A 13,334-nucleotide genomic window follows, 5' to 3' on the forward strand; every position below is an offset into this window, starting at 1 on the left:
AGATTTTGAATTATTTTTTAAGTCTGTAATAATTTACATTTCCACAGCAAAATCTGAGTTTTCTCACTACACATTATTCCTGCCAGCAACTTTGTGTCATTTTTTTTTTTTTTTTGCCAGTCTGAGCAGCATTGTGATTATTCTCATTGTTAATTTGCATTCCCTTATAACAGGTGAGTTTAAATATCTTCACATGTTTATTGGCCACCTGGACTTTCTCTTGATTAAATACTCATTTTTATTCACCCAATTTGTATAGGGCTGTTAATTCCTTTCTTGACAATGAGTGATCAATTTTTTAATGTTAACCTCTATTTGTCCACCAAGTTGCAAATTTACCCCTAAATCTATTGTCTGTTGACATTGGTTATGTATTTTCTTGCCACAGAAATAAGCTGCTTTTTAAAACAAATGAGATATGACCATTTCTTTCTTTTTTAACTTCTGAGTTTCTAATCTTCTTTAAGCTCTTCCCTACTTCTATATTGTTATAGGAATGTTTAAAAAAAGGATTTTATTTATTTATTCATGAAAGACAGAGAGAGAGAGAGAGAGAGAGAGAGAGAGAGAGAGAGAGAGAGAGGTACAGACACAGGCAGAGGGAGAAAGCAGGCTCCATGCAGCGAGTCTGACATGGGACTCGATCCCAGGTCTCCAGGATCACACCCTAGGCCAAAGGCAGCACTAAACCACTGAGCCACCTAGGCTGCCCTCTCCAAGATTTTCTTAAAGGATTTTTGATATTTTGTTTTACACTTGAGTTTTAATCCATCTGGAATTTAAGTTTTTTTTAGTAAATAATGTATATGGACATAATTTTAATCTCAAATATAAGTGCTTCTATTTGTAATTATTTATCATCTTCTAAACTTTTCTATTTCGATATGCTTTTTAGTCTACATATTAGTTTGATAGTCTGTGTATAGAATTTATGACTAAATAATATATATGTATTAGAGCTGTGTGCTCAAAACGTGTTTTTTTTAAGCTGAAAGCAGTACTTCATCATAAAGTTTGGAAGCTACCATACTAGACCATAAACAACTTGAGGACAGTAATAATATTTTCTCTTGTTTTTGAATTCATTGCTAAGACTGTTTCTAGCACATTGTATGTGTTCTGAAAATAATTTTAAAATAATAAATGAAGCTGCCATTATCTGGTTCACAGGTCTTAAGCAACACAGCCATTGAGAAACTTGACATTCCAGCTGTGTCCTGTGGCAAGCTATCTGAGACTAAGAACAAGGAATGACTCATAATAGCTGGTAGTATAACTTTATTGATGTCAAGTTCATACATTTTTAATATGGGAATATAAATTCTTAAAACCTTAAAAGACTTCACTGGGCTTGTAACCCATTGGTGCTTATGAAATTGTTTGTTATTTCTTTGTGACTACAGTCCCTGCCTTTTAATGCCAGTCATCTAACTCTCTGTAATGGCTGTTGCCAAGGAAGAATTAATCTTCTCAATACTTTAAATATAATCATGCCTCTGACAGTAATTTTAGATTTTGAACGTCTAAAAGACTGCGTTGAACATACATTCTGAACACTGCCAAAAACCTATGTCATCAATTACTAGTTGGGAAAATCCCAACTGTCTCACTTTCTTATACACAAATTAACCTTAGAAAAAAGAGCAAGTTGTGGTGCATGGCTGGCTCAGTTGCTTGTGAGTTCAAGCCCCATGTTGGGCATGGAGCCCATTTAATAAATAAAATAAAATAAAATAATAAAATAAAATATAAAATAAAATAAAGTAATAAAATAAAATAAAATATCCAAGTTTACTTTGTGTTGTTGCATTGTTTTTAATAACAATATTAAGCAAAATTTCATTTACTCAACTGGATTATGTTTAACCTGTCTGTGCCTTTTGAACTTCCTATATTTACTTTTTTTTTTTTTACAGCTTTTTTTCCTTACAGTAAATGTATCACAATCTCCTTTTTTCCTTCCCCTCCTGCCCACCCACCCCCGACACCCCCCCCCCCCCCCCCCACACACACACACACCCGCCAGTTCCAGCCGTTGGTTGGTCTGGTTGATTACTAATTAATTAGGCTGGTGCCTCTACCACTAGACATTACGCATCATTTCTTTTTACTTTTTTTACTTTTTGTTTTTACATTCGCTTACCACCACTCCCTCTTATGACTTTGGGAAATAGAAATCATGCCGGAGACTTGTTTTTGCTATAGGTCAAATGGTGTGAAAGGGACCTTTTCTATTCCACTTTGCTCCTAGTTTCTTCTTGACAGCTTGTTACAGAAGGAAGAGGATAAGTAAGAATAAGGAAAGGCAAAGAAATTTGAGAAGTAACTGTGTGGATTTTAAATTCACTTAGGAATCAAAGTATTGGAGACAACTGCATAGAACACAGTCTGGGTTTTTTGTTTTAAAGTAAGTTCTACAACCAACTTGGGGCTTGAGCTGACGGCGTGAAGATCAAGAGTCGCATGTCTAGGCCTCAACCAGTCAGGCGCCACAGGGGTATTTACTCTTACGCACTCTCCCCAGTAGAAGCTTCTTGAATCCCTTGAGACTTTAATATACGAGCTACGGGGCAAAATCAAATTGTGAAAGAGAATCTAGATTCCATTCAGTGAAGTTATTGGGTGCAACTGATGCATTATTCTCAGACTGGCCTGGGGAATTTAGACTTCGCTTACATGTAGAGAAATATCTTTAAAAACCAAGATCTAGGGATCCCTGGGTGGCGCAGCGGTTTAGCGCCTGCCTTTGGCCCAAGGCGCGATCCTCGAGACCGGGTATCGAATCCCACGTCGGGCTCCCGGTGCATGGAGCCTGCTTCTCCCTCTGCCTGTGCCTTTGCCTCTCTCTCTGTGTGTGACTATCATAAATAAATACAAAAAAAAAAAAAAAAATTAAAAAAAACCAAGATCTAGGGCAGCCCAGGTGGCTCAGCGCTTTAGCACCGCCTTCAGCCCAGGGCATGATCCTGGAGACCTGGGATCGAGTCCCACGTCAGGCTCCCTGCATGGAGCCTGCTTCTCCCTCTGCCTGCGTGTGTGTTCCCCTCTCTCTGTCTCTCATGAATAAATAAATAAAATCTTTTTTAAAAAATAAAAAATAAATAAAAACCAAGATCTATACTTAACAAAACCGACAGTGACTGGCATGGATAAAAGTATATGAATTCTTACCATGATAAACTAGCAGACAGTATCTAAAAAATACTTCATGACAAATCTCAGAACATTCTGATTCGAAGTCCCTTTCCCTTTCCCTTTTTTAAAAAAGATTTTATTCATTCATTCATTCGAGACAGAGAGAGGCAGAGACACAGGCAGCGTGAGAAGCAGGCTCCCCACCGGGATCTCGATCCCTGAACTGGGATCACGCCCTGAGCCAAACGCAGACGCTCAACCACTGAGCCACCCAGGCGTTCCCCCTTTCCCTTTCAAGAAAAAAAAAAAATTCCTTCCAAAAACAAGTTATTATTTATTTTTTAAGATTTTATTTATTTATTCACGAGAGAGACACAGGCAGAGGGAGAAGCAGGCCCCAAGCAGGGAGCCCAACGCAGGACTCGATCCCGGGTCTCCAGGATCACACCCCGCGCTGAAGGCGGCGCTAAACCGCTGAGCCACCCGGGCTGCCCAGAAGTTATTATTTAAAACAAATAAAAAGCCGTACTCTGCAGCCTTCGCGCTGTTGGGAAGACTGGACACGAACAGGAACGAAATCCGAGAAACGCCTCACACAGGGCTGACGTTCTTACCAAAAGCTCAAAAACCTTTAAAGATGATCAACTACGACTCACAAAAACGAATGAAATATCACGAAAATACTTTATTAGAACTGAAAGAACTGCTAGAGAAAAACATACCATGTGAACTTCCGAACGCGGCAGCACGCAGGTTCCCGCAACGCCGTGAGCCCGGGAGTGCACGCGGGAAGCTAGCGGCTTCTCAGCCGGATTGAAGCTTCTTCGCTTGACGCTCAGCGGACGGAGACCCGTTGGGGCCAAGTCAAGCGATCCTGCGCTCTCATTGGCCTCTTCCGTTCAACACTTAGGGCCTTTCCCGAGGTAACCAATCAACGCGTGAGTCTAAGAAGGCCTTCACGTACTGGATGTTTTATCCTCGCGTTGGAATGGGATCAACCAATGAGAGGGCAGAACCGACGGATGTTGCAGGGTCATGGGGGAGAGTCTGGAGAACCTTTCCCCGCCAGCGTCCTCGCTCTTTGGCTCCTAGAATTTAACCTGGTCGTTTGCCATCGCTGACGCCGCGGCTGCGAACGGAGGGACCTGCTGTGCGGCTCCTGGGTTCCGTACCTCACTCGTTGGTGTGGCCCTGATGGTGCGGCAGGCTCTGGACTCCTGAGGCTCTGGCGCGGTAGGTAAGGGTCCAGGGACGGCAGACAAAGCGGCGGAGCCAAGGAAGGCCGCGGAAAGCGGCCCCTTCATCAAGCCCGCGAGTCGGCCTGGGCGGAGGCGCTCTCCGCTGGCCTTCTGCCGACCCAGCAGTGCGTCCCACCGAGCGCCTTCAAGTGCTTTGGCCGGATGTGCCTGGGGAAAATGTTAGCTTCGGTCATTTCGTCCCCGTCCCCCGCACGTCCGATTTTTTTTTTTTTTTTACAAACCCTAGCGTTATTATTAATGGATGTCGTCTCACTTCTTCGTCCCTTTAGCTTGTTCCTATGGCAATTTCAGGTTTTGTGCACCTGCGTGTCTATTAAGGGTGGAAGGACGTTGCTGTGTTTGTCTCCATTCAGGAGAGACAGGCATTCATATCCCTGTATTTTAATCACTTCTCGGAGGCCTTCCTGCAGTTCAGCAGCTCCTTTGGGGATAGTTCACCGATGTGTTAGGGAGGTGCGGAATAGACCGCAACGCCTGGTGGGATAGAAGCACCACAGGATCAAGTATTGTTCTTGTTTGGTCATTGCTGGTGCTGGTTTCAAGTTCTAATTTTCTTTGATACTGGCAGTCACTCGGGATTATTGAGAGGAAACTGAGGCTCAAGGGAGATAACCCAACTTCTTGAAGAGTTACACTTGATGCTAGCAAGAGAAAGCCAGATCTGACCTCAGCGCTTTTGTTATTTTGTAAAAACTTGCTTAACTGAATGTGCATTTAGATTGTGGGTGTGTACTCTCTGCAGCTCTTAGTTGTAAGAGACCGAAATCATTCTTTGAGTTGAATGTTAAGCTTTGGCTGAAGAAAATCTTTCCTAATTGTAGTCTCACACCCATCACCTAAGTTCCCAGTTCCAGCAGGATAGGCCTCACCTGGGAGCTTGTTGGAACTGCAGAATCTCAAGCCTCACTCCATCAGATCTGCTTTTGAAAAAAATCCCTTAGGTTGTAATCAAAGTGCACTTTAAAGTTCGGGGAGCATGCATTATCTTATGATCTGTTTGTCCAAATTGAACTGAACATAAGAGAAAAGGTATGCAGTATATGCATTTGTGTTCTAATAGACGAAAAGAAGGTTTTTTTTCACGTTTTCCTCATTTGCCAGTGAGGTTTTGATTTTTCTTTAATTAAGTACGTCTGTATTGGCAAGTTTAGCTTAGTAGCCCAAAATCTTAAAATTGAAGAGTATTTAAAAAGTAATCAAAAACTAACTTGTAAGTCATCAAGTACTGGTCTAAAAAAGAAAATAATTGAGACAAGAAAGATAAACTACTGCTAACAAATAAAATTTAAAGAACCTTCTGTTTACTCACACAAAATCTATACAAAGATTCTCCACCATAATGCCCCCCCACAATTTTGTTCCTTTGATCATCACTTTCTTTAGAAGGAGTCAGTAAATTTGCTACTGCTAGTGTTTTTTTCAGTTTATTCATTTAGTTACCTGGTAATGAAGCTGAAACATAGTCCCAAATTCACTTACTGTCATGTTGCATTGTAATTAAAGAAAGTATCTTATAGAATTTTAGTGTTCAGGATTTTATTCAGACATCTCTAGCCATATTAAAAGGACATGCAGTTATCCACCATTGTAAAGTTTTAATTGCTTTTATTTGCACCAGGAATCACCTGGTGTGCTTGTTAAAATCATGCGTTTGGGCCCTACCTCCAGTGATTCCTAGTGAGGGCTGGGTATGGGCCTTGGAATCTGCATTTTAATAACCCCAGCTTATTCTGGTATAGGCTGTCCAAGTCCATATTTTTTCACATTAGTATTTTAAATGAAAAGTGCAACTAGAAAGCAAACTTATTTTCTTTTGAACCTAATGCATTACTCATTATAGAATACTTTTTTTTGACTTACATTATGGTTCATTGGTTGCTATAAAATCATTCAGATAAGTGTATTTAAAATATTATTTAAAAATTGTTTTGAGATCTGCCAATTTGAGAGTAAGAGAGGGTAAGATAGAATACCAAGAAGTATCATTTTTAAAAGTTTTTCCAGCCTCTGAAGGCTAACATTTTTATCAGACAACTTTAGTATGTGAAAATGATACAATTAACGTAGCAAGACTAAACGTATCTAATACATCAGATGGCGGTAGAGTTCTAACTTTTGCTTACTTGTTTCAATTTTCTCAACTGTTCCATAACTATCTTATAAAAACTGCTCTGTGAATTCCTCAAAACACAGAAATATTGATCATTTAACAGGATCCAGGCAATTCTCAGAGTAATTTGATATTGCCAAGAATATTGAATGAGGAAAAAAAAAAATTGATCTCTAACACTCAAGAGAGGAAATCTCTCTTGAAGTTTTACCTAAAAACCCGTTTAATTTAGGAAACTAATCATTGATTCTGTCTACCTTTCTTGCCTTCATTTAAATGCCAGAGGAAATGCAGTGCTTGACCACAGCTTCTGCCCGTTGTGTTAGGATTTTTGATGTCTTGTGATATTCTTGACTTTTTCCTTGGAAGATCCTAAAAGGGACCCTCTCCTTGTCTGTGGGCTTTGGAGATTGGAAGTTTTAAGTTTAGGCTTTTATTCATCCCAAAGGAACAGGGAAGGCCATAACTTTTTCAGCGTTATTCCCACTGAATAGTTATCAAAGGACTCCGATAAGAATGGAGCTCTCCAGTTCCAAGGTCAGAAGTGAATGCAAAAGGACCTCTTCCAGCGTATTTGGTTCTTAATGTAACTTGGTTCTTGGACCTTTTAGCCAGTAATTGGTTCTTCAGGTTCCACTTTGGTTAAGATTTGTGCTGGTAACAGCATGTAAAGCTCTTGGTTAAGGTGGTTTGTAAACAGGGATATTGAGTATGCTGATAATAGAGGCACATAAGAGGCAGCATGCCCCCAAACCTGTTAATCTTATCTCTGTGTGTTCAGTCTATTGCTTTTTTAAAATATTTTTAAAATTGCCACAGTAACTATATTTTCATTTTGAAAATAACTGTCAGATTCTGTCTTGCTAAAGCCCTGTTTCCTCTGAGTCCTTTATTTTGCACTTGCTTGTATACTTAAAATTTATCATATTTTATCTTGAGTATGGTTTTCTTTTGCCATATGGTATAAATTATTTTTTTAAAAGATTTTTATGTATTTATTCACAAGAGATACACACACAGAGAGGGAGAGAGGCAGAGACACAGGCAGAGGGAGAAGCAGGCTCCATGAAGGGAGCCCAATGTGGGACTTGATCCCAGGACTCCAGGATCACGCCCTGGGCCAAAGGCAGGCGCCAAACCACTGAGCCACCCAGGGATGACCCATGTGGTATAAATTAAACTTGCTTAGCAGTGATTTTAAATTGCTTAGAAGGCATTCCAGTACCATTTATTGAGTAATCTTACTATTTTTTTTATTAATATTTTGCTCTATGTAACTTAACACTGTTATGTATTGAGCATTTACAATGTGCTAGGCACATTGTATATTGTCATTATATCTAGATCATACACCTTTGGTAGCTGCTATGATTAGCCCTATGTTACAGATGAAGAAACTGAGACAAAAGAGTAAAGGAATTGCTTGAAATCACATTTACCAAGTAGTGGAGCCTTGGTCTGACTCACTGAGCCTGCTTTCTTATATTGAATGCATAAATAACTTTCCTGGGAGAAATACCTTCCTACTGCACCTCAACCAACACCCCCCCTACCACCCCCACCCCCGCTTTACTATTTATAACTTTGTATATTTCAATCTGGTGAGGTCAGTTATGCATTATTACCTTCTTCCCAAAAAATAACCTGTAATAGTCTTTTGAGTAACAGAAGAATTTCTGCCCCTTCCTCCCCTAATTGGTATTGTTTTTGAAATTGACACTAAACTTATTTTGATTCATGGAAAGTATTTTTGGCACTAAATTGATTCATGGAAAGTATTTTTACTAATAGGAATATACTATGTAACTTGGTTAATGGAAATTATTATTTTTAACTTTCTGCACAAATGAAGATTATTCCTTGATATTTTGTTTCTTAGGTTTTTGTATGTTTAACATGTTACATTTTCTAGCATATCAAGGTTTACTTTTATGGCAGAAAGGTATGCAAATTTAAAAGGACTGATGGGATCCCTGGGTGGCGCAGCGGTTTGGCGCCTGCCTTTGGCCCAGGGCGCGATCCTGGAGATCCGGGATCGAATCCCACGTCAGGCTCCCGGTACATGGAGCCTGCTTCTCCCTCTGCCTGTGTCTCTGCCTCTCTCTCTCTCTGTGACTATCATTAAAAAAAAAAAAAAAAAAAAAAAAAAAAATTTAAAAGGACTGTATGGATGGGCACCTGGGTGGCTCAGGTGGTTGAGTTTCCAACTCTTGCTTTTTAAAGTACTGTATGGAGAAAAGTAAACAAAAAGACAATGGAAAGTGGAAAGACTGTTGATTAGGAGATAAGATTTTAGCATACTTTTTTTTTTAAGGTTTTATTTATTTATTCATGAGAGACACAGAGACAGAGAGAGAGAGGCAGACACATAGGCAGAAGGAGAAGTAGGCTCCCCACAAGGAGCCCAATGTGGGACTCAGTCCCAGACCCTGGGATCCTGTCCTGAGTCAGAGGCAGACACTCAACTGCTGAGCTACCCAGGCATCCCTTTAGCACACTTTTATACTAACTAGCTTTTGTCACATGGGGCAAATAATTTAACTTCTTTGTGACTGTTTCCTTATCTGTTAAATGAATTACCTCGGGCAGCCCAGGTGGCTCAGTGGTTTAGCGCCGCCTTCAGTCCAGGGCATGATTCTGGAGACTAAGGATCGAGTCCCACGTCGAGCTTCCTGCATGGAGCCTGCTTCTCCCTCTGCCTGTGTCTCTGCCTCTCTCTGTCTGTCTCATGAATACATAAATAAATAAATGTCTTAAAAAAATAAATGAATTACCTCAAATTGTGTTCCATTCTTCTGAATATGGCACACTCAGAGATGAAAAGGTGTATTACAGATTCAGTTCAGATTCACTGTGATCTCTAACTCCTGGGGCCTGAGACACAGGGTGAAATATGAGATACCCTTCTTGGCTTTCTTGTTCATAGCCTTTTTTGACTCCCTCCTTTTTCCTAGGGGATTTTATCTTTTGTAAGCCCAGTATGCTGGGTTTTGTTCATAGATGAATACGAAAAAAAGCTTTCAGCTAGACGACACCTTTCCCTGAGACACTTCTTGTAGGCTCCAGAAGTGTTCTAGAAAAAAGCACTGGCAGTGGTAGAATTTGAGAAGTATAGTGAAGGTTATGAGCTTTAACTGTAAAGATCTTGTTTATTATGACTTTAGTGTTAAAATATGTATTGCTAAAATGGAATTTATTGGAATATTGAAGATGACATATGTTCTTTAAATATTGTGCACATAAATAACTTGATTTTTTTTTTTTTACTTAGCTTCTTATGTTCATTTTACTTAAACTGTGGAATTGCCAAGTCTCACGTTTTTGTGTGATTTAGATTCATCTGTTCTTTCTAAAGGTGTTGTAATCCTGATTATTTAACAAATGCCATAATGTACCTCAGCAGCCTAGAGCTAATTTTGCAAACCGTTTCTACAGAATTTAAGAAGATTTGGTTCATGTGTATGGCATAGAAGATGAATTCTTCGTCCTCCACCATGAATGAAGAACCTGATGCTCTCTCGGTAGTTAACCAGCTACGGGATCTAGCAGCAGATCCATTAAATAGAAGAGCCATTGTCCAGGATCAGGGATGTCTGCCTGGCCTTATTTTATTTATGGACCACCCCAACCCCCCTGTTGTCCATTCAGCTTTGCTCGTAAGTTGCCTTTAGTAATTTCAGTCTCAGTGTTCTAATTTTGCAATTCAGAAGATTTTGAAAAAGTGTTAGATGACATGGTAAAAATTAAAAGTGACTATAGAGAAAAAAAGTAGACTATAGAGTAAATAGTAGTAAGTATATTTCTATATGTGCAAACACGTATGTGTGTGTATAGTCCTTTGACACAAATGGTAGCATACTGCATGGAATGTTCTGCAACTTCATAAGAAATCTTGGACTGTATCATTTCAGTATGGATAGACACATTAAAAAGATATTTATTGTTCCATTTTTATTTTGTAGTACCTTCATTAAGGTCTGAATCACATGCTGTACAAGTCACTCAAAGTGTATCATTCATTGTTTTTTAATGTATTCACAGAGTTGCACAGCCATCAACCCAGTCAATTTTAGAACATTTTCATCACCTCAGAAACTTCTCTACCTATTGCTCCCCAACCGCCTACCTCCTTCCCTAAGTAACCACTTTCTATCTCTGTATTTGCCTATTTGGGCAAAAATGCCTATATATTTTTTTACATAAATAGAATCATGTTATATGTGGGTTTTGTGAATTCTTTCTCTCAGCATAACGTTTTCAAGGTTCATCTATATTGTCACATGTATCAATACTGCATTTATTTTTGTGTCCAAATAATATTCCATTGCAGAGAAATACCACATTCTCCTTATCTGCTTATTAGTGGATAGACCTAGCACTTGTTTTAGTAGAAGATGGGAGGGAAAGATAGGAAAGGAGAGGAAAAGAGAAAAACAAACAGGATCATAGCTAATAATGTCGAAGGAACTACCATGTTATGAGAAGTGTGGGAACAAGAGACGTGAAAGAATAATGCAAAGCAATCAGGCCAATCCAGAATGTGATAAGTTCTCAAGAACAAGTAATCTGGTTCTGTGACCAGTAAGTGACATTGAAAAGAAAGGCATTTGGGGTGAGGAAAGGAATAGTGGTAACTGTTAAAGCTTAAAAGTGACTTCAGAGACATATCACCCAAGAGTAATATGTGGAACCGATTTGGATCCTAATTTGAACAAATCAACCGTAAATGTTTTTTTGTTTTTTTAGATAGTTCGAAATAAATATCGATCAGATAGTAGGTATCAAAGAATTGTTATTACTTTTGCAGGGTATAATATTAAGTTAACTTAAAAATCTAATTTCTTGAGAATTTACTGAAGTATTTACAAATGAGATTATATATTCTCTGATATTTGCTATAAAACATTCCAGTGTAGTTACTGACAGCAGAGATAGATGAAACAAGATTCTCAAGTGGTTGATAATTATTGATGGTGAATGATGATGAGTTCAGCAGGGTCACCACACGTTTTCTCTACTTTTGTGTTCTCTAAAATTTTCATTACAAGAATGTTTAAAAGAAAATTACTCTAGGGGCAGCCCGGATGGCTCCGTGACTTAGCACTGCCTTCAAGCCCCGGGGCCTGATCCTGGAGATCCAGGATCGAGTCCCATGTCGGCACCCTACATGGAGCCTGCTTCTCCCTCTGCCTCTCTCTCTCTCTCTGTGTGTGTGTGTGTGTGTGTGTGTGTGTCTCATGAAAAAATAAATCTTTAAAAGAAAGAAAGAAAATTACTGTAATAGAAATTTTAAACTCATTGCCTTTTACTTAAACACCCATGATGAATTCCCAACTAGTCTAATTTCATAAGTTTGTACAGAACAGTAATATATGCATTTTCCTTTTCAAAAATCAAACTTCATAAGATTTGAAGATTTTCTATTTTGCCTTCGTGGAGTGAAATTTAACAGGCAAGACAGATGTTGACAAGTTAAGGGTAGCAACAAATGGGAAAATTTGCATGGCCCCTAGTTTGATCTTCAATTAGAATTGCAATAAGGATGAAAAGAGTGTTGGTCTCTAGATAGGGTCTTAGGGTTGGAGGAGGTGTCTTTTTCAGTGGACTAGACTTGGACCTATTTAAATTCAGAAGGCTAGGGGTTAAATAATTTTTTTTAAAAAAAGGCTAGGTTCTGCCAGAATGGAAGAGGTTTGAGGAGAAGGCTCTTCTAGAGTTGTTACAGAAAATAGGACAGGTTGCTAACTAAGGAGAATGATGAGATTGTTCAGCAGTTTTGAGGGCCCGATTAGTTTGGTAATCCCGAATGGATAAGATACTTTTGGCTTATGAAACTCCTTTTTCACCTCCTTTCAGGCTACTGTAGGCCCTGAGAGCCAAATAGTTGAATTTGTTCAGGGATGATTTCTTGGCCAGGTAAGTTATACAGAAGTTTAGGCAAGGGAATTTAGGATTTTGGCAAGAGAGTGGTTGAAATGGTAGACTGTAGATGCCAGGCTGAGCAAGAAGGGAAATTAGTCATGTAAGGACAGAGCTAGAGAAAAAGGAGGGGAATAAGTGGGTACAAGTTCCCTCTGAGGTTGAAAAGCAGGTGTGGCATTTTTATAATTTTCTTTTATCTTCACTATTGGCTTATAGCTATACTGTTTTGTTTGGTTTCATATGATTTCTTTTTTTTTTTTTTAAGATTTATTTATTTATGATAGACATAGAGACAGAGAGAGAGAGAGAGAGAGAGAGAGGCAGAGACACAGGAGGAGGGAGAAGCAGGCTCCATGCCGGGAGCCCGACACGGGACTCGATCCCAGGACTCCAGGATCACGCCCTGGGCCAAAGGCAGGCGCTAAACTGCTGAGCCACCCAAGGATCCCCTGGTTTCATATGATTTCTAATAAGACTGCTGTAATTCTTTTCTTTTTTTCCTTTCTACGTAATTTCTCTTTCTGACTTTTTTGGTGACTTTATCACTATTTTTCAGCAAATGATTATGATGTGCTTAGTATGAATGAATTTCTTTTTGTCTTGTTTTTGTTGTTCTTGGGATTTGTTGAGCTACTTGGATCTGTGGTTTTATAGTTTTCATTAATTTGAGGATATTGTCATCCACTGTTTTTTCAGGTTTTTTTAATGCCTTCTCCTCTTTCAGGACTCCAGTTCCATGTATGTTAGATATTTCATTTTGTCCTGCAGGTCATCGTTGTGGTGCTCTTTTTTCTTTTTTTTCCCCCTCTTTAAGTCTTTTTTTCCCCTCCTCTCATCCTTGAACATATGGAGCATATTTATCATAGCTGTTTTAATGCCCTTATTTTCTAATTCCATCTTTCTCACAT

At 39.1% G+C, this 13,334-nt stretch overlaps 2 protein-coding genes across 3 annotated transcripts in view; one reads left to right on the forward strand and one right to left on the reverse strand.

Annotated features, from left to right (window-relative positions):
* The window catches only part of MTFR1 (mitochondrial fission regulator 1), a 75,923-nt gene extending 72,046 nt beyond the window's left edge, over positions 1-3,877 (reverse strand). Inside the window, exon 1 of the mRNA XM_072804442.1 lies at positions 3,858-3,877. The gene's annotated coding sequence lies outside the window, so the exon portion shown is untranslated. The remainder of the gene's footprint in view (positions 1-3,857) is intronic.
* A 263-nt stretch (positions 3,878-4,140) lies between these two features.
* Positions 4,141-13,334, forward strand: part of ARMC1 (armadillo repeat containing 1) — a 38,583-nt gene continuing 29,389 nt past the window's right edge. Inside the window, exons 1-2 of one of the 2 annotated variants that reach the window (XM_072804444.1) lie at positions 4,141-4,368; positions 9,940-10,160. In XM_072804444.1, the coding sequence (XP_072660545.1) occupies positions 9,978-10,160 (183 nt within the window). In that variant the 5' untranslated portion in view covers positions 4,141-4,368; positions 9,940-9,977. Of the gene's footprint in view, positions 4,373-9,939; positions 10,161-13,334 lie in introns of both variants that reach the window. The other variant, XM_072804445.1, reaches the window with a different exon arrangement.

The sequence above is a fragment of the Canis lupus genome, chromosome 28 (assembly GCF_048164855.1).
Source record: "Canis lupus baileyi chromosome 28, mCanLup2.hap1, whole genome shotgun sequence".
NCBI classification, from domain to species: Eukaryota; Metazoa; Chordata; class Mammalia; order Carnivora; family Canidae; genus Canis; species Canis lupus.